Source organism: Polypterus senegalus, chromosome 13, assembly GCF_016835505.1.
Source record: "Polypterus senegalus isolate Bchr_013 chromosome 13, ASM1683550v1, whole genome shotgun sequence".
NCBI classification, from domain to species: Eukaryota; Metazoa; Chordata; class Cladistia; order Polypteriformes; family Polypteridae; genus Polypterus; species Polypterus senegalus.
The window spans coordinates 68642940-68662966 of record NC_053166.1 but is presented as its reverse complement, the minus strand read 5'-3'; the positions used below and the strand labels follow the sequence as shown (position 1 = coordinate 68662966).

General features: G+C 38.6%; 1 protein-coding gene across 1 annotated transcript in view; it reads left to right on the top strand.

Moving 5' to 3' along the window:
* Nucleotides 1-4216: 4216 nt before the first annotated feature.
* The window catches only part of LOC120542084 (semaphorin-3F-like), a 188404-nt gene continuing 172593 nt past the window's right edge, over nucleotides 4217-20027 (top strand). The window contains exon 1 of the mRNA XM_039774232.1: nucleotides 4217-4667. Within this exon, the coding sequence (XP_039630166.1) occupies nucleotides 4571-4667 (97 nt within the window). The 5' untranslated portion in view covers nucleotides 4217-4570. The remainder of the gene's footprint in view (nucleotides 4668-20027) is intronic.

Sequence of the window (20027 nt, the reverse complement as noted above, 5' to 3'; positions counted from 1 at the left end):
AACAATTTTAAACTCACTCAGTTTAAGTAACTGTAGGTTTATATGTGGTTGAGCTTTGTGATGGATGCATGTCCCAGCCAGGGCCTGTTCCTGTCTTACACCTGATGTTGCCAGGATAGGCCCTGGCCCAAGTGACCCTATAATGGAGTGAGTGGATTCCACAAATGTATATAGAGACTGTGGAGGACTGCCGGCTTCCCATGCCGGTCCTCACCCCTAGGCCGCCAGGAGGAGCTCTCCCGACAGCAGGATCGTGCCCCGAGGTCCAGCAGGGCCTTATGGACTTTGTAGTGTTTATACACAGCATTGCTGGATACCTTGGGGACCACCAGGAGTCGATGTGGGGGGGCTTATGGGCTCTGTGGTGCCGTACGACATGGAAGTGCATCACGGTCACATGACGGGAAGAAATGTCGTGCTCCCGGGTTGAAGTGGTGGATTGATTGCCCTGACCCGGAAGGAATAAGGAACTGTGGACTGCTGGGACAGAATCACCTCCGGGTCAGGGGCTATAAATGGACGAAGGCTCAGTCCAGGCGTTGAGCTGAGCTGGGAGGTAGAGGAGCAAGTGTCTGGGAGAGGAGGAGAGTATTGTGTTTATTGTAGTTAGTAGCGAGATTATGAGTAGTGTGGAAGGTGCTTGGTGCACTGTGCAAAATAATAAAGAGTCTTGGACTTTTACCTGGTGTCTGGAGTTGTACCTGAGGGTTCAAGGGAGCACTAGCGCCCCCTATTGCCACAAGACATATATATACAATTCTAAGAGACATTACGGTGGATCACTGATGCCTCACAAATAAGATACCCCAGTGTATCTACAAACTTTATGAATGTCTGAGTGGAGTTTGTTTCTTCATAATGGTGTGGCTTTTTTCCAGTTATGCTAATTTCCTCTTAGACTAATTCAATACTTTAAATTGTCCAAATTAATGACTCTGAGAGTGCCCTGTGATGGACAGATGTCCTCAGGTTTGAATTCTACATTGTACTTGATGTTGCCAGAATAGGCTCCAGCACTAGATGTACTGATGGATGACTACAATAGAAAAAGCTGTAATACTGAAGTGAAAGACATCCTGACCATAATGACATTCAAAAAGTATATATTCTCATGGGGTTTGTCTTAAAGTGAACTAGGTAGTGGTCATTATTTGTGTGCATTTTAAACGCAATTCAATGGTCTTCACATGAAACAATAATCAAAAATGTCAACTCATGAATTATGGATCTGACTGCAGGCTCTCAAAAAACAAAAATATGATCCAGTATGTGCTATATACACCACGATTTGCACTGGTTAACAGGATATAACATCTTTAATATAATTAATAACATATGATATCATACAAACAGAGCCAACTTAACTTCTGTGGCACGTTAGTCTCCAGTTCAAGTTTTATCATTGTTTACTCCCTCTCATAATTTCCATGACAAACACACAGCCAAAAGCCTGCTTCTGATGTGTATTTATTCAGGACAGGCCTGTTTCAACAAAGATACAGCATGATTTTTTGATTCTAAGCATGAGCACACGTGGGGCTCTAGAGACACAAAGCAAAGCTGTCGTCCCTATCTACAAATACTTTTTAATACAAATGTGAACATCCTTTAGGATTACAATGCATTTCTATAGTTCCACAAAAAACCCACAGAGATAATAGTTGAGACTGCCTGATGGAAATGCATTGACAGGTTACACCATTCTCCTCTTCTAGTTAACTCACAGAATTTGGATTGCATTTGGATAGCAAGACTTTTTTTAAATGTTCCTCTAAGCTGAATTAATGTCACTTGTCAGGTTTAAATTTCATAACACGATCGCTCACTTTATTTTTATGTAGTTTTGTGTGATTGTTCCACTTACCTCATTTGGTCCTCACTGCACAGTTCTGTCCCATTTAGACATGTTCTCAACCATACTGTTCAAAATAACACAGCTGTTTTTAAAATCAGTTTAAGTCTGAAAAAACGGCTTAGTTACCTAACACCTCTGAAACTGTGCAAGAATACATTTAAATAAAATTAACTTTATTTTTATCCATGCAGTAGTTTGTAACCATTCCAATTAAACTTAGATGTGCCGAACTGAGCCAATCAAAAACAAAAACAACAAAAAAGTAAATGAGCCAGGTTATGATGTTGTGTTGCAAGGCACTGTGGTAGCAAAAATGTTTCCAATGTAGCAGATAACATTCCCAGATTGTTCTCATGTTCCCTTTCATTCGGTCCCTCAGGCTAAAACAGACGTGCAGGGGCATCCTGAGCTACAAGGATATGCTGGCAGATGTAAGGCAGTTGCATGTCACGCAGCCGGTCGGAAGGACTCTTGGGTAACTGCAATAAGAACACTTAATACTGGCCAACCAAACTCAACTCAGTGACTACGTGCTGAGTCTATGCTATCAGGATCTCTCTTTGTGATAATTGTCTTGTTTCTCCTGCTGTTGGAATATGCGATAGAACCCTTGAACTAAACAGGTCTAGAAACAATTACTGAATCTAAATTAAACCATTTGCCACATTACACATATATAAAGTGGCTTGCTGTCTTAATCCATCTTATTTGTCTATAGTCTGCATGCCTGTTTGTTATTTTTTACTTACCTTTTTACTAAAGTAGACTAAAGGGCACACATTTAGTATCAATAGCTTTGTACTAATGCTGCCAAGCAAGTGACCTTAACATTGACAAAGAAAACAGCATGCAGTTGATGGTCACTGTGTTCCCCATGATAGATGACTAAATGAGTGGACTGCAATGTAGCAGGCAGGCAACTGGCTCAGGAACTATTTGCTGAAACACACATGCATGTTCAGATCTCATCAATGGCTCAATATGTGTCCATAACTTTAATGTTTTCTAAAATTACAATGGTTTCAATCACATTTAAATATTAAAGGTTTCACATGTGCAGAATGCAATGAAATTCTTACTTTCATGTAATAATCAATATGCAACATGTCACCACTGTCCAGCACCTTGATTAGTGAGTAGAACTGTTTTGCTATATGGGATAAAGACTCTTTACTTGTTTTGCACCCACTGTTGCCAGGATAAACCAACAAAGCAGGCCTTTCCTCCTTCAGATATAATATTATTTACTCAAATTTAGAAACTTGGCTTTGATATTGAAGTGTTTATATAGTGGGTGGCATGGTGGCAGCTCATAGCTTTATTGACCTGATTTCTGTTTCCAGCCCAGTCTCTATCTGTGTAGAGTTTGCATATCCAACCTGTGTTTTCATGTTTTCTCAGAGTAATCTGGGTTTCTTTGACATCCTAAAAATCTTACCAGGTAAAATAGTGATTCTGAATTTACCCGACAAATGACAAGCATCCCATCCATAAGCTAGTCCTGCATTAAACCTTATATGGTGTCAGCAAAAGTTGCATTCTAGACCTATTTCAAACACCTAATAGTTGTAAAAGATGAATTGACATTTATAGCATGTACTAATATGATTAAGAATAGTACGGCAGGTAGAATAGTTGCCTTGCAGTGTTTTAGACCCAGGTTTGATTCCTGGATGGGGTATATTAAGTAGGGTGTTTCATACTCTCCTTGTTTTTCATGTGCGGTTCCTAAAGAGAGTCTAATGTCCTTCCACAAGCCAAGAAAAGTTTTTAGGCTAATTGGCAACTCTAATTAAAATATAATCTATATTGGGTATGTAACCAGAAGTGATTCCTACCTTGTGTCCAGTGCCACTGAGAGAAGCTCCAGGCTCCTACATCCTGTTTAACAATAATGTGGTTAAGAAAACAGAGAGATGGATGAATGGATGGATGGATGGATATCATTTATATCACAGCGACTAGTAGTAAAATAGTACAAGTAAATCTATATACAAAAAGTGATTGTAACTTGCATCAACAAATGAATCTGATGTGTTTTAAAAGCTAGTTTAAGTAAGCGAACTATAATTATGAAAATGAAGAAATGACATTTTCGTGAAATATAAATGGTGATATTTGGAGCTGGCTATAAAATAAACGATTGTCTAAACGTTCGGGTCGGGACATTATACTTTCTAAAATAATTGTGTTATTACTTATATAATCCTTTCACATAATAGACAACGCGTACAAGGTATTTCAGGACTTTACTTTGGAAACTGTTACGCCCTGAAAGTCATTGTGGTTACACACAGAACTCCATTCTTTAGGAGTTTAGCGAAGTGTTCGGCGCGGAATGGGTTAACAAACGACCAGCTGGAGGAGCGGCGCTGCCCGGGAGAGAGAGCGCTTTAACTCCGAGCACTCGGCACCTGCCAACACTCCAATGCCGTGCAGTCGTGGGCTTGTTGTATGAAGTTTAGAACTGGGTTTGGACGAGCTGCTCATCTCGGAGCGTGGATTCTTAAAGCTGCTCCTACTGGATGTACACGGTCCCATAGTCTTACGGCTTCGTATTGCAGCTTCGCTGGAAGTGAATGATAAATTTCTCACTGGACAGCTACGCAAAGACACCGCGGAAAGCTGGAGAGTGGATTTTTAATCCGTGACCCTAAGGCTCGGCGCTCGTCGTGCCCGGTGCGTGCCGTCTATGATGATTCGAGTCGTTCTTTCATGAAAATCGCCTGCCGCTGCCGAGTGGAATGTGAAGCCATACCTGCCAGTCTGCGCCCTGGAGCAGCTCTAGCGGAGTCTAAAGTGTCCCGCGGAGGTGAGTGGCCATTATCCTGATCCTGAGTGGACAGTCTTTGCCACGGCCCTTTACAACTGTAGCAAAGAAGTCACCAGCATACAGTCGTACAAGTTAACAAGGAGGGAAATGTTTAAATGTAGTAATAATGCTATACATGGAAAATGAATCTGCTAACATGTGTTAACATTTATGCGGCCACAGATTAAATTGGCAAAGCGCGTGGAGCATCAACTTGAAGAATGGCGGCAATAACGTGCAATTTTAGTATCATCATACTTCACAAATGAAGAAATCATGTTTATGAAATTGTTTAGTTATAGCACTGACTTGTGAATGTTATGAGTGGTGTGATCGTAATATTTTTATTGCTTTAAATGTGTGACTTTTTAAACCCATAAATAAGATTTGAAGACTTTTTTCATCTTGAGCTGTTAATTTAGGCAATGGCAATTAGGTAGGTAAACAATCCTTCCACTTTTCAGGACCAGCACTTCAGGGGTATCGGACACTACTGGTGAATGTAAACACCGCCTTATTTATAGTGGTGATTCCTCACATGCACGTAAAACCCGTGCAAAAATATGCAGACTGCAGTTTACTAGAAGCGACCGACACAAGCAGCAGACCTTCAAGTTATGCGGCGTCTGATTTAGGAGAACAGTGTTTCATTAAATAATAGTTTTGTGTTCTTACCATGAGACTGGTTTAAAGACTTCCTTTCATGTTTACCAAGATCAATGCAACATGAGCAGGAAATTAAACACTTGGATGCTTAACACGATTGTAATAAGTAACGCCAATCTGAATGCAAATAATACATTAAAACAGATCTATCAGATCAGATATTTGTAGAGGTTTACTAGTTTACACCAAGCTGTTGCTTCTGATTTAAATTTACGCCACAATAAAGCAATAAATGCGGCGTTCTGTTAGGAGGCAGTATGGTTTGCATGTAAAACATAACGTTGAGTCGAAGTCCCTGCAACTCAGCCTCTTGATTCCTCCGATGACCTTGAACCAGACACTTCATTTCTTTTCCCTGTGACACGAAACCCACTTGATGATGTATTGAAGTCTCATGTTCCTGAAAATAAAATGTTTTGGGGAAAACACTTCTCAACCAGTAAATCTTTCATGTTTGTATTTAAAAAATGCAATATTCTGTAAAAGTGATGGATCGCTGTTTGCGACGTTTCTTCAATCACGTAAATCTATTGTTGCCAATTTCACGCGGGTTTACTTCAACGAGCATACAGAGTATTATATTATTTATTTATCTAGAGGGAAAAAAAATCTTAAAACGAAAGTCATTTGACTGTGTTCCCGGAAATTTATCAAATTACGCAGATTGTGTAAATCACTTAAAATATCTGCATATTAGTTTCAGTAGATGGAAAATAAATTAAGCAATTCTCTCGTTTAAAAGTATTCGAGTGAGCATCATTTCAAGTGCTGCATAACAATAGGTGATGTGTTGTATCCTTTTAGTGCACCATTAAATATTTTGAAAGGCGTTTTGTGATCGTGGCTACCAAAGTGATTTTATGAAAACTTTATCTTCTATAATTAATCAGACAGAATGGCGCGCGTGTACTCCTTATCTTTTTTTGAAGGATGCCCTCTGGTGAAATGTCTGGCTCACATTTTGAATACATTTTAATTGTAATTTATAACCTTGCTGAATGAAGCTGCTGCTTGTAATTAGCTGAATATTTTGTTTACGGTGTCTGTCTCGTGCTCGTTTGTTTCTTCTCTCGTGTAATTACATGTTAAGCTTATTTTACATGTTTTCCTATAATTTTATTTGCCTTTTCCCTTTTCAAATTGATTCTTTGTGACTGGCAATTTTAATGTGGATTTTTATGAACAGGAAACTGTTTCTCTTTCACAGTACCGGTGTAGTCCAAACTGGCCGAGTTAAAAGCGTAGAAAGGTGCTTGTTGATTTCGTTGATTCAGCAGCCCCTGACACAGTGGGATTGAGCGCAGCGTGTATCCGCTAAGCTTGCTGTCAATCATAAGACGATTTATGAAGTGTCAATACGGCCGTGTACTGCGGTTGGCTGTTTAAACAACGCGGAGTCCCAGGGTAAACACAGAGGTATTGTTAAGAAACTCCGCAGAACACCATCCATTACCTAAGCATTTAAAGAATTTGATTCGCTATGCAATGCTTTTTATGAGAACTTTTAACAGCAGATCCTTTCGAAACGCCTGGTCTAATGATTACCTTTGAATGTATAATTTGCGTGCCCATTCATTCTCATCGAATAATAAGGCGTGCAATTTTTACACAATTGTGTATTATATCTGCTCAGAATTGAAATGTGTTAGGCTTCCTTCGCTGTGAAGTTAAACTGGCCTAACTATTCGTGTCTTTTATTATCGAGAAACACGGATACATCCATTAGTTAAGTTTGATTTCGAAACAAATAAGATTACTTGAGGGATTATTTTTCTCGTTGTTAGAACACAATTCAGGGCGCAGACCAACCTGCCATTGCGCTTTTTAGTAATATTATAATCCTCTTTGTTTTTGATGTAGAGAATAATGTTTACTACATTATTTTCTTCCAAAAACTTTAAAAAAGGTTTTAGGGTGGTGCTACTGCTTTAACGGTACAAGTAACGAGCTCAATTTCAGATCCCAGGTCACTGCATCTCCCTAGAATTTTCCTCCAGTATCTCACAGTTTCGTGTGTGAATCTGCTATGCAAACAACTGCCGTCTTACACACTCAAAATAATGGTTCTTTAATGGCACTTTATGGTTCTTTATTGGGTTATGTGGTTCCTCGGAGATCGGTTGCTTGACAAAGCACTGTTTCATTCTGGGAAGAGTTCTTTGCATATAAAGTTGGTTCTTTGTGCCTTGAAAAATTTCCTAATATAAAGAAAAGAAAAAGAAAAAACGAAATCTTTAATACATGGTAGGCTACCTATCACTAAGAAAACATGGACTTGACCTGTATTGTATGCAGCAAAAGTACCTTTAAAATCATGAGCCATTGGCATTTCACATATCTAATAACATCTATTCATAATTATTTATGGTATGAATCCTGTTAACGATCAAAATAAATAAATAAAGGTTCTTTCTGGAACCTTCTTGTGGATGGGTCTTTTGGGTACCAAAAATGGTTCCCGAATTGCATTATTCTTAAGAACCACTATGACACCTTTACTTTTAAGAGTGTACTTGAGATTAGCTGGTCAGTTATGAGGAATGCTGCTGGTATGACCTGATACATAAAAGACAGATTGTGGACACTTGTCTCAATACTTGTATAGGGTATGATACATACAAAAGGGTGTTTATTTTCTGTTAATCACTTCAAAGATCTATAATACTGAATATTTATTATAATGATTTAAAAATACACATTAACAGTTTCAGGTGACTGGGATAGGTCAAAGGTTATCTCTGTTGTCTGTGCACACCTAGGAAGCAGAGGTGGAATTCCTGGTCATTATTGGCATGGAGCCTGCACAATATACCCACTCACACTTTTAATCAGGTGCTGTAGTTGTCTTCAATATCACAAAATGTACAGTACATCTATATAATAAAGGGCAGAACATACTTTTTCTTTAAAGCATAAATTACATCATTTACATGTTTCATAACACTGTGACTAGTGTGTTTATCTGCGCTTTATTGTGCTGGGCAGGCAAAATTAGTTCAATAGAAGCCAATGGAATCAACAAACTGATTATGAAGGCAGGCTCGGTTTGGGGATGCACTCTCGACCCCTGGAAGGGAAAACAAAAACAAAACTGAGTGCCATTATTAACACTTCTGAACATTCTCTCTATTATACACTAGCATCGAGTACTTTTAGCCAACAAATAATTCAGCAGAGGTTTGACAAGAAAATACTGGGATTGCTTTATATCCACATCAATACACCTTTATTGCACTTTACTGTGACTGGTCTCTGATGTTTAATCAAGACAAAAGTTTTTTCTTCTTGCTGTTTTGTTATTTGTTTTGTGTTTGAAGCAGTTGTTTGTAATAATATTTTTATATTTCTTGAACTTTTGTAAAAGCTATACTTGCTCCTTGGAAAAGAGAAAGTACTATCTATCTATCTATCTATCTATCTATCTATCTATCTATCTATCTATCTATCTATCTATCTATCTATCTATCTATCTATCTATCTATCTATCTATCTATCTATCTATCTATCTATCTATCTATCACCTTGTAGTGGAGCAACCAATGCACGTCAGTTGGATTAATGTGGAAGAGCATGCTGTTTCCAGATTTCTCAGAGGAATTATTTTATTAGTCATTCAATGAAATGAATTTAATCTGAACCTGTGACGAAATGTCACAGTTCTTGTTAGTGGGTGATATAACATAATATTTGAAACTCCGCATAATTACATACTTTAGGCTGGCTGGAGCCTATCATAGAAGCACTAAGCATAGGGCAAGAGACAGCCATGGGCACATAACAGTCCATCTGAGGGCCCACTTACGCACTGACCCACACTCACATAGGGGCAGTTTCAAGTCAACAATTAACCCATCATGTAAGTCTTTAGATGTGTGGACAGAATACAAAACACAAAAAAAAAAAAAATGGGAGGACGTGCAAACACCACCCTGACAATTTTTCACTATTGTAATATTTGCATACTCAATCTCTTATAGGTTTCTGTTGTCTTGGCTTTGTTTGAGTGTGAAATTCTCAAACTGTTAATTTGTTTGTCCTATTATTGTGATTTGGAAAATTGTAACTGTATTTGATGATTCATGTGACCTACAATATAACATTTTAAGCCATACTTGAATGTGAAATTAAAGCTATCCATTAAGAACATTTTGAAATCACTTGAGAGACAGGCTGCAATCAACATAACTAGTCGCTCTCATAACAGCTAAGCAGCTGGTGTTTCTCCCATTTTATTAACATTTGGTTGAGTTTTTGATCGTTGTTTGCCTTAGATTAACATTTTGTATGATTTTATAGTGTATCAAAACACTTTTATTTAAAATGAGTTAAAATATGCATTTTGCAACTTAGTACATTTACCTACTAGCAAAAACGTGTACTGTATATGTGAGCATTTTTAAAGACAGGTTTCGTTTAGCTTGTCTTATATTGTAATAATCTAAACATCTACGCAAATAATCATTTAAATCACTGCTGAATATGCGATATTCATGAGAGTGTATAGCAAAGAACAGTCAATAGCTTAACATATTCATCATCTGTTTTATTGTCTGATTTTGTTAATGTGTCGCGAATAAAGAAATTAGATGAAAAGAGGTAACCACAGACTTTATAGGGGGTGTCGCATGAAGTCTTCCAGACCTTCATCTTTTGTTTTCTGGAGTGAACAGATTGTGTTTCCACACTTTGTCTTCAAGTTTTTGCCCGGGGGCGCTTCTATTGGGATTACAAAAAAGCGGTGTAATCCGAGAATGACATGACATTTATAGTGAATGGCGCTCATCGCTCGCAAAATAAAGACTTTGTTCATCATTTTTCGCCGTCAAGATAAGCATACATAATATGGTCTTTATGAAGATCTCATATCTCAGAAAAAAACAATATTTATTTGCAAAATTCTGAAATTACATTTCCCTGTTTCAAAAAGGTATCTTAAAACGTGCCTTTTCAAAATGGACCTGAGTTATTTAATACAGTAACTTTCACAATGAACACCTCCAGTACAGAAATGTTTGACGAATCGACACGCGAGCTCTTGAAACCTGAATGAATGTTCTCGTTGTTCTTCTAACATTCTGTACTTCATGTAAGAATTGGTGCAGACCATTTAAATAAACTCATTTATTTTTCTGAACTGCTAGTAGTTACACATGAGATTTGTATGTCAAATAGAATAGTTTATTGTTCAAGAATAACTCGTTAAATATTGGAAGGTGTATTGGTGGATTCTGTGGCCCTTTATATTAAACGTGCTGTTTTATAAATATTCATCATAGGCAATGCCACCACGGGGAATGTTTAAAAGTGTGCAATATTGTCTGATTTGTGGTGTAGCAATTCGAATTCCTAGTTAAAATATTTCTATGTTAAAATCTTGAAAAAACAAATCGTCGTTGTATTTTACACGCATAATTATGTTTAGATTTAGCCTTTACGAATTCATCCTTTTAAAAATGCATCAACTGGGAAATGTCTTTCTTTCCTACTGGCTAAGGTATTGGACTGCAAGGGCGCTGGTTCGGCTGCAGCCTCCACCTCACTTTGCGTGTCACGTAACCCGCCTTTGCTCCAATAATAAACCCAGGACACCCGAGGACAGGCGGGGTTTCCCCTGGGAGTATACAGTACTGCGAATAAAGGAGAAAGCAGCTCTGGACGGGATACCCATTCATTGCACGGTGCGCCCTGAAGCAAATTTAAAGAGCAGTTGTTTGGCATGTGATATCAAAATTTCCAAAAAAATTGAAGCAGGGCACAGGAAGGAACATCTGAATATGTATATAAGGTATTTGCAGTAATGGTGGTGTTGATTTGTATTCTATTGACACTTGACAGCACAGGTAGTGCATGTTCAGAATTTCTTCGTTCATATTCACTTAGAAATCTTTCGATTTTTTGCTCTGTATCGTTTATTACCCTTAGCTTGAGACTGATGTCTGTGTATGGTTCTGGCATGGGAGTTTGCTGTGTGTGCAGTGTGTGTTTTGTTTTATTTTAATTGCACTCTGCCTTCTATTCCTTCCAGCAATTATGGGTGCTGTTATTGTCTCTGACCTTTTAATCCCACTGCCTCTTTGTGGGCAGTTTTATGGTATTCATTTCACTTTTGTCTCCTTCTCAGTCATAATTCTTCCATCCGTTTCACATCTGTTTGTACACTTTGAGCAGCCAGTCTCAATGACAGCAGGCTGTTCATTGTACTCTGTGTTGGACCCACAAGTTTAGATCACGATATACTCTTAAAAATAATGGTTCTGTAGTAGACACTTTACTGGGTTGTGTGGTTCCCTGTAGAGCCATTACTTGATAAAGAACCATTTCATTCTCTCAACTTTCTTTGGTTAGGAATTGTTTCTTTGGGCTTTGAAAAGGTTCCTAATATATGTGGACAGAACAGAAATGTTTAATGTATCTGGCTACCTATAGGATGTGACAGATCAAGAAAACCTGAATTTAGCCTGTGTGATTGTATGCAGCGGGGGTCCATTCAATGTCACAAAAGCACTGGGATTTCAATACCTGTTGTTATTTATGGAGCGTGCTATGGATCTAAATAAAAAAAAGTTCTTTCTGGAACATCCATGTGGATGGTTCTTTACAAAACCAAAAATGTTTTCCCTATGGCTCTGGTGTCTTTTTTTAAGGGCATGAGGTGAACTTCATACTTCATAGGCCTTCATGCAGAGTTTTGGGCAGAGGGCTTTGGAGAGTGGGTGCCACATCTATAAAGAAGTATTCTTTGAGAGACGTATAGTAAAAGTGTACAAAGACTGCCAGTTGTATTAGGTGATTTCAGGTGTCCCCAATTGGTATATAGAGCTTAGCAGTGATCAGCACTGACAGATGATCTCAAAATATGCAGACAGCCATTTGAGGAATAATATGACAAATGCAAGTCAAGACCCTAGCAACACTATTTTAAACTTATTGCACTCTACCAGCGTGACAGATTTGGTATTTTATGGATTTGAACTTTAACCCTCAAGGTCAAAATTTAGTCTTGGTAGCACTAATTATGTCACTTAAAGTTCTTATATTCTAGTGTATAAATTCAAAGAGTGCTGTGAATATTTTTAAAATGGTAAAAAATGTGAAAAATGAATATGTAACCACAGTTTTGTCAATACTAGCATGATTTCTACCATATTTAGAACAATTCTGTTTTATAGCTGCTAATGAGTTTTCCTCTACCCTTTAACTAAAACTCATGTAGCCAATGCAACTCTGGATGTTGTTCTATTATTTGAATTTGTTTACTTCTTGATGTTGTAAAGCATGATTTAACAATGTTCACTATGAATGTCATGACATGGTGTGAAATAACAGTTACTGGATTTGTCTAGTGTGGTGTGGTGTATAGCAATGCTGCCTCACACCTATAAAGCCCGGATTCACATTACAGCCTGGTTATTGGCTGTGTGGGCTTTGCATGTTCTCCGTGTGCCTTTGGTTTTTTTTTTCTTAGGTATTCCAGTTTTTTCCCCCAAGTCCTAAAGGTGTGCAGGTCAAGTTAAGCGGCAACCCTAAAATGGCCCTGTATGAATAAACATGGATGTGGGTGTGTGAATGTGCTTAGGCTGTGGCCCACTATAAATCTATAAATTAGATAAAGGGCTTCTGGAGGTGGATGCATGGATTTGCCCATATTCATCTGAAAATACCAGAATATCTAAAACCCTGACTTATCTCCCATAACGTTTTAAAAAAGAATGAACTCCATTGATTACATTCATTTTTTTAATCTATGATTTCTTTCAGTTGCTTATACAACAGTGCATAGTGCTAGAGTGGCATGGTGGCTAATGCTCCATCTTTATAGCTCCAGAAGCTAAACTCTGATTCAGTTCTAAGCTCATTCACTTTCTATGCACAGCTTGTGTGTTCTTTGTCCACCCAAAATAGTTTTCATGAAGTATTCCAGTTTTATCCAAAGATATACAGGTTAAGGTGAAGAGGAATCTGCAGTTGGCCCTATTATGAGTGGGTTTGGTCCTCTGAACACTGGTCAACCGTCCAGGGTTGGTTCCTGGTTTGTGTTCAGTTCTGTTGAAATACACCACACCTCTCCATAACTTAGCAGTTGAGAAAGCTAGTTCAGTTTATGGATGCTAAGTACGCCAAGTTTAATTGAGTCCAGGGTGTTTCCAGATTTGCTCCTAATGCTGCTGAAGTAGATACAGCCCTCCATCCCCTGCATAGTCCCAAACTGGATTATGCAAGATTTATAATGTACCTTTGTGTGAATTAATTATGCCGTGTCGTATGCTTACTTAATGAAACATTAATTTAAAGTTAATGTGTACTCTAGCTTAGTGTAAAATCCATCCATCCATCCAATTTCTATCCCACTGAATCTGAATACAGGGTCACGGGGGTCTGCTGGAGCCAATCCCAGCCAACACAGGGCACAAGGCAGGAACCAATCCTAAGCAGGGTGCCAACCCACCGCAGGACACACACAAACACCAAGCACACACTAGGGCCAATTTAGAATCGCCAATCCACCTAACCTGCATGTCTTTGGATTGTGGGAGGAAACCGGAGCGCCCGGAGGAAACCCACACAGACACGGGGAGAACATGCAAACTCCACGCAGGGAGGACCCAGGAAGCGAACCCGGGTCTCCTAACTGCGAGGCAGCAGCGCTACCACTGCGCCACCGTGCCGCCCTTAGTGTAAAATGATCTTTTCAATTTAAATAAAGAAAACATGGAGATTCTACAAAAAATGCCTATTGTAATCTCAGGTTCAGTAGATGTTAAAACTGGCATCCCAACCAGGGTTTGTTCCCAGTTTGTGATAGGAACTGTTGGCATAGGCTCTGGCTCGCTACAACTCTAGAGTGAAAAAAGAACAAAAAGAAAATGGATGAATGGATGGATGGATACATAGTATGACTTACAACAATATATTCCCTTGTCCATAATGATTAAAAGGCTTCAAGAAAGGTCTCAAAGAAGCACTGATTAAAAGCAAATGCATGCAACTTTAGGTTTACCATTGTTCTTCAGGAAATATTTCTCTTTATCTGCTTAGGGTGGCTAATGTAAGTAAATCTCTTCTCATCCTACTGTCCCATGTTTTTAGTGCCCAGACCTTAAAACAGAGGGAGTAGCTTGTGCAAGGTAACTTTGTTCTGTGACCTACATAAATAACATTAAAAATAAAGAAAACTCAACTGTCTGTAGTCATTGGTTTTCCTTTGTGCTTCTGTGCAAGTATTGGACTGAAAGTATGGTGGCTGTTATGGAAGCTAAAGTGGTGCTTTGTGTTCTGGCTACCTAGAGGCATATTCGACAACAGGGGGCTCAACCTGATACTGTTCATCCATTCATTTTATGAGTTGATTTATTCCATTTCAGTGTTATGGGAGGGGAGCCTGTCCCAGCATCATTAAACACAATGTAGTAACCAGCAGTGGATAAAGTGTCATTTCATCACAGGCACCCTTACTCACTATTATTATTGTTCTTCTTCATCTTATTTATTTGGATTATACCTTACTCCATTTCAGGATTGCAGGGGACTGGAGTCTATCCCAGCATCACTTGGCATAAAGACAGAAAACAGACCTTGTTAGTGTGCTAGTCCAACAAAAGGCCCACTCAGGTACATATTCTCAAACAGGACCCTGTTGCCAGTTTAACTAATATGTGTTTAGGAATGTGCATGGGGCGGCACGGTGGCATAGTGGGCAGCGCTGCTGCCTCGCAGTTAGATGACCCGGGTTCGCTTGTGTGGAGTTTGCATGTTCTCCCCGTGTCTGCGTGGGTTTCCTCTGGGTACTCTGGTTTCCTCCCACAGTCCAAAGACATGCAGGTTAGGTGCAGTGGCGATCCTAAATTGTCCCAAGTGTGTGCTTGGTGTGTGGGTGTGCCCTGTGGTGGACTGGCACACTGCCCAGGGTTTGCTTCCTTCCTTGCACCTTGTGTTGGCTGGGATTGGCTCCAGCAGAACCCCGGGACCCTGCAGTTAGGATATAGCAGGTTTGATAATGGATGGATGGATGGAATGTGCATGAAGCTCTTCGAGGAACGCCCACCTTGACACTAGGAGAACAGGCAAACTCCATAGAGACAATGATTACACATGGGAGTGAAAGCCAGAATGAACACAGTACTGCTAACTATTTTTGTTACCATCTACGCTACACTTAAAGACTAAAATGAAATGTTCGTTTTTTTGTTTTCTTTTAGGAGGGAGATCTGTTTGTGTACAGCAAGTGTCTTTCTTGTCTCGTTTGCTTCAAAGATGCTTCATACAGGATGAAGCCTCAAATGGATTCCTATGTTGTTTACTCCTTGATGACACTTTTGTGCTCAGAGATGGATTATATGAACCCTTGTTTTTTTTCATTTGTGGCTTGTATGCATTCCTGTTCTCTGCAGAGATACAGATTTAGAGTGTTTTTTTTTTGGTTTTGTAAAGTTTAATGTGCAAGAGCCCTTTACTGCCTGAGGCAGATTTTCATTTCAAAATTAGGCTGTCTGCCCACTAACCTATTTTCACATTGCATTTCAGTCTTTTAATAGTCATTAGCCACCTAATAAAATATAAACTTGATTCTGAAAGAAAGAGTTTGAAGGCAAAATTTTTGAAGCAAGTTTATTATGAGACTGGATTTACAAGAAAAACATGTTTACCATTTTAGAAGGTCTTCTAGTTATTGTGAAAGCCCAGACCTTTTAGGATAGGATGCCTTCAGGTTTTAATGTGAGTTAATAATGCATCATTAATGAACAGAGTTAATGGGCTCATTATTATAATTTCATAATTGGGACTGTCAGATCTGCATTCATTTATCCTATCAATATAAGAACAGTGACCTAACGGAGATCTACAGTGACCCAAACAGTCAATGTACAGGACTGTGATTGAGAGATCTGCTGTAACTCATCATAACAATTCCACAAACTTGAAGATCTGCATTGTCTAATCATAGTGATTACAGGACTGGCACTTGAAAATTAGCATTTAGTTCACTCATTCATTTTCTGAACCCACTTATTACAGAACAGGGTCGTAGGAGGCCAAAGTCTACAAGCTAGGAACCAGTATTAAATGGGATATTGCCAGTTAGCCTAATCCGTACATCTTTAGGTACCCAGCAAACACTGACAAGAGTGCTGGGTGAACAGTGAAGCCCCACACAGACTGGCCCTGCCTGGGAATTGAACTAAAGCTTCTGGAGCTGTGATGTAATAGCACCACACGTTCAAATGTATTTTTTATATAACACACTTCCAGTCTATAGCACTCTATGCATTTATAGATACAGAAAGTTAAAACACTAAATAGCATGCAATAAAAAATACAGCTCACTATATTCTGTACAGCACATAGAAATATATAGAGTCGGTTTCTTAGAGCTCTTTATTAATAATATAATTAAAAGATAAAAGATAAAGCTGGCAAAAAAGTGGAAGATAACAAAAATTCAGTTTACTGTATTTGTATTTCCAAGAAAATACACATCTGAGCCAATGGTCATTTAAGAAAATGACATTTTCACTGCACTAATATCAATCATTCTGGTGAATTACTACAAACATCTGAAGTTTGTCTGTCATTAGTGATGACACATGCATGCCACTGTCCCATTCTTTGGTGAAGAGAGACAACATGATCAAAATTACCATGACACCAAGTGTCACTGCAAAACACTATAAAGAGAAAAAGAATGGGAACAAATTATTAGAGACCAATCCAAATGTGTGCTAAACTTATTTTAAAAATGCTATATGGACAACCCACCTAGCATCCTTAGTCCAAATTATCTGTGCTTTAACCGGGAATGACGTTCTCTGAATGATGGGGCTTTCTTAAAATCGCTAGGCAAAACATTACAAAGTTTTAGGACTGAATAGGCAAAGACTTGGCCTGCTAAACTAAATCAGTTTTGGATAAAGAGTAGTCCATATTGTCATTTGATTTACAGAATTTCTACCCACTATATTAACCTACAACTATTTAACGAATTCAAGGACAAATTGTTTTCACCCTTTCATTATACTGTTGTACATCAAATAGTAATAATATAAAAATAAGTAGCTTCATTTAGTTTTATTGGTAAATACAGCATGCTCTCCTCACTTAAAATTAATATTATGTTTCCAGATTAATAATCCCAATACCAAACACAATGTCTGACAGGAATGAGGCAATGGCATTTTAAGATTACTGCATGTACCAGAAACGATTTGTAAAATATCATGTAAACCATCTAAGAACACTGCTGAACAGTCCAACTAAATTCTCATTGGTTAAACCTAAAAAAATTAAGATACACTAGATGCCTGCCATAATTAATCATAATAAAATAATGAAAGAATACCTGAATTTGTTTAATCCATTTACCAGATATTACTGTTCAAATGATAAATGGAAAGGCAACAGGACTGGATGAATACCAGCAGGAGTGTGGAAGAGTTTAGGAGAAGAGGGAGTAGATGTGTTGAGGGATCTATGAATAGGAGAGAATACCAGTGGAGTGGAGGAACAGTGCGATTATACCCATTCATAATGAGAAAGGTGATATTCAGGATTATGGAAACTATAGAGGGATAACGATGATGTCACACACAATGAAAAATTGGGAAAGGGTTTTACAGAGACAAATGAGGGAAGAGACCACCATGGTGGAGGAGCAGTTTTTTTAGGGGAACAGCACGAAACAGTTTTTGGATTGTGGCAGCTCATAGAGAAGCATTGAGAAAAACAATACATGATGTTTATTGATTGGAGAAGGCTTATGATAGAGTGTCACATCAAGACGTGTGCAGGTTCACGAGAGAGACAGGAGTAACAGAGATGTTTGTGAGAATTATTCAAAATATGTATGAGGGAGTGAAGGCTCTGATTAAAAGCAGTATTGAGGTAACAGACAAGATCTCAGTTAAAGTAGGTCAGCACAAGGGATCTTCTGTTTGATCTGATTATGGACGTGTCGATTCATGGGATAAAAGACCAATCCCCCTGTTGCATACTTTTTGCTAATGACATTGTGTTGTGCAGCACCTGACAAGAGAAAGTGGAGAGGAAGCTGGAGAAGGGCTTTGGAAGACAGAGGATAGAAGACATAATATATGAGGGTCAGTGGCGGCTGGTGAAAATGTTTTGAGGTGGGGCTGTGGTACAGCAAACAATTTCTCAAACAATTCTTCACAAATCAAAGCAATATGATTTATTGCAATGCAGACAAAGTTAAAGAACATTATTAAATCATGTCTGATCAATTATTTCAGTATATATATATATATATATATATATATATATATATATATATATATATATATATACACACACACGACAAATGTGAGGACAACCATGTACAGGAAAATAACTGTGGTGGGAAAAAAAAAACTGCATCTTTTTTTTACTTATTTGTACAGGAACACACTGTCTAGCACACTGTCTAGCGAGGCAACAAAATCCACTAAACCCTTAAAATGCCAGGGTTGTCTGACGAGTCAGTCTCATCGTGCCCACGCAAGGCCAACTCAAAAGCCCCACAAAATTTAACACAATCAATTATCTTGGATAAAATATACCGATTTTTATCTACCTCCTCGTTGTGTTTTCTTATCGCAATCCTGTGACCGTCGTCTAACTGAGTAGCGATGTTTACTCTTCCCAAAATGGCTAGTTTGACGGAATTATCCATGTGTGTCCTGGTGTTCTCATGTTTTCTTACTTTCTCGGACAGGTGCTTCATATCTCTCACTCCGTAACTGTCCAAGCAGGATCTGTCCCAGTTGCTTTAAACAACAAGCACGGGAAACAAAATAAGGCATTAGCAGAAACGCATCCACATAGCCAGGCCTTTTTGGTGTACCAACTGGAAGAGTAGCGCGTGTACTTCTTCCCTTTTTCGCTTATCTGCTGTCTGATTAAGAGGTTAGGCTGATCTGGACCCAGCTCCTTTACCTTCAGTTTTTCTGCCAAAGTTCTCTTCTCAAACGGATATTGGAGTAGAGATTGAACAGAGTTGGGTTCGTGTCCGGAATTAACAACACCTGAGTCCACCATTGTCACGTAATGTTAATTGAAAATTGCGCCACTACAGACCATCCTTGATTTTAGCTGCTTGGGGCGACAGAAAAATCGCCCATTTCAGTTAAGATTTGAGGACGCTGATTGGCTAAATTTTATGTCACATCTTGAATATATTTATATCTTGAATCAGCATTTGACTAAATTCTACAAAGACCCGCCTCCTTTGGGCGATATCTCGATCGCCCCTCAGCTGAAATTGAGACGTGCTGACAGGCAGAGAAGTTATATGGTGATGGTGAAAACATTTATTTTTTACAGAAGATTTTCTAATATATCACATCATATAATTATACATTTAAATAATTTATATAATTATTATTTTGTGTGTGTGGTTCAGGGAGGGCGGCGCCCTAGCGCCCTCTATTGGCCAGCCGCCACTGATGAGGGTAAATGATGATCAGGATTCAGAGGGTAGCCTGCAGGGACAGCTAATGAAAAGAGTAGATACATTTAAATTCTAGGATCAGTGGTAGTCAAAGATGGAAATTTAGATGCAGAGATAACCCATAGAGTGCACTGTGGATGTAACAATTGGAAGAAGGTATCAGGAGTATTGTATGATAGAAGAATTAAGGAGAAAGTTAAAGGTAAGGTTTTTAAGACAGTGGTAAGACCAGAAATGATGTATGGAGTTGAGAC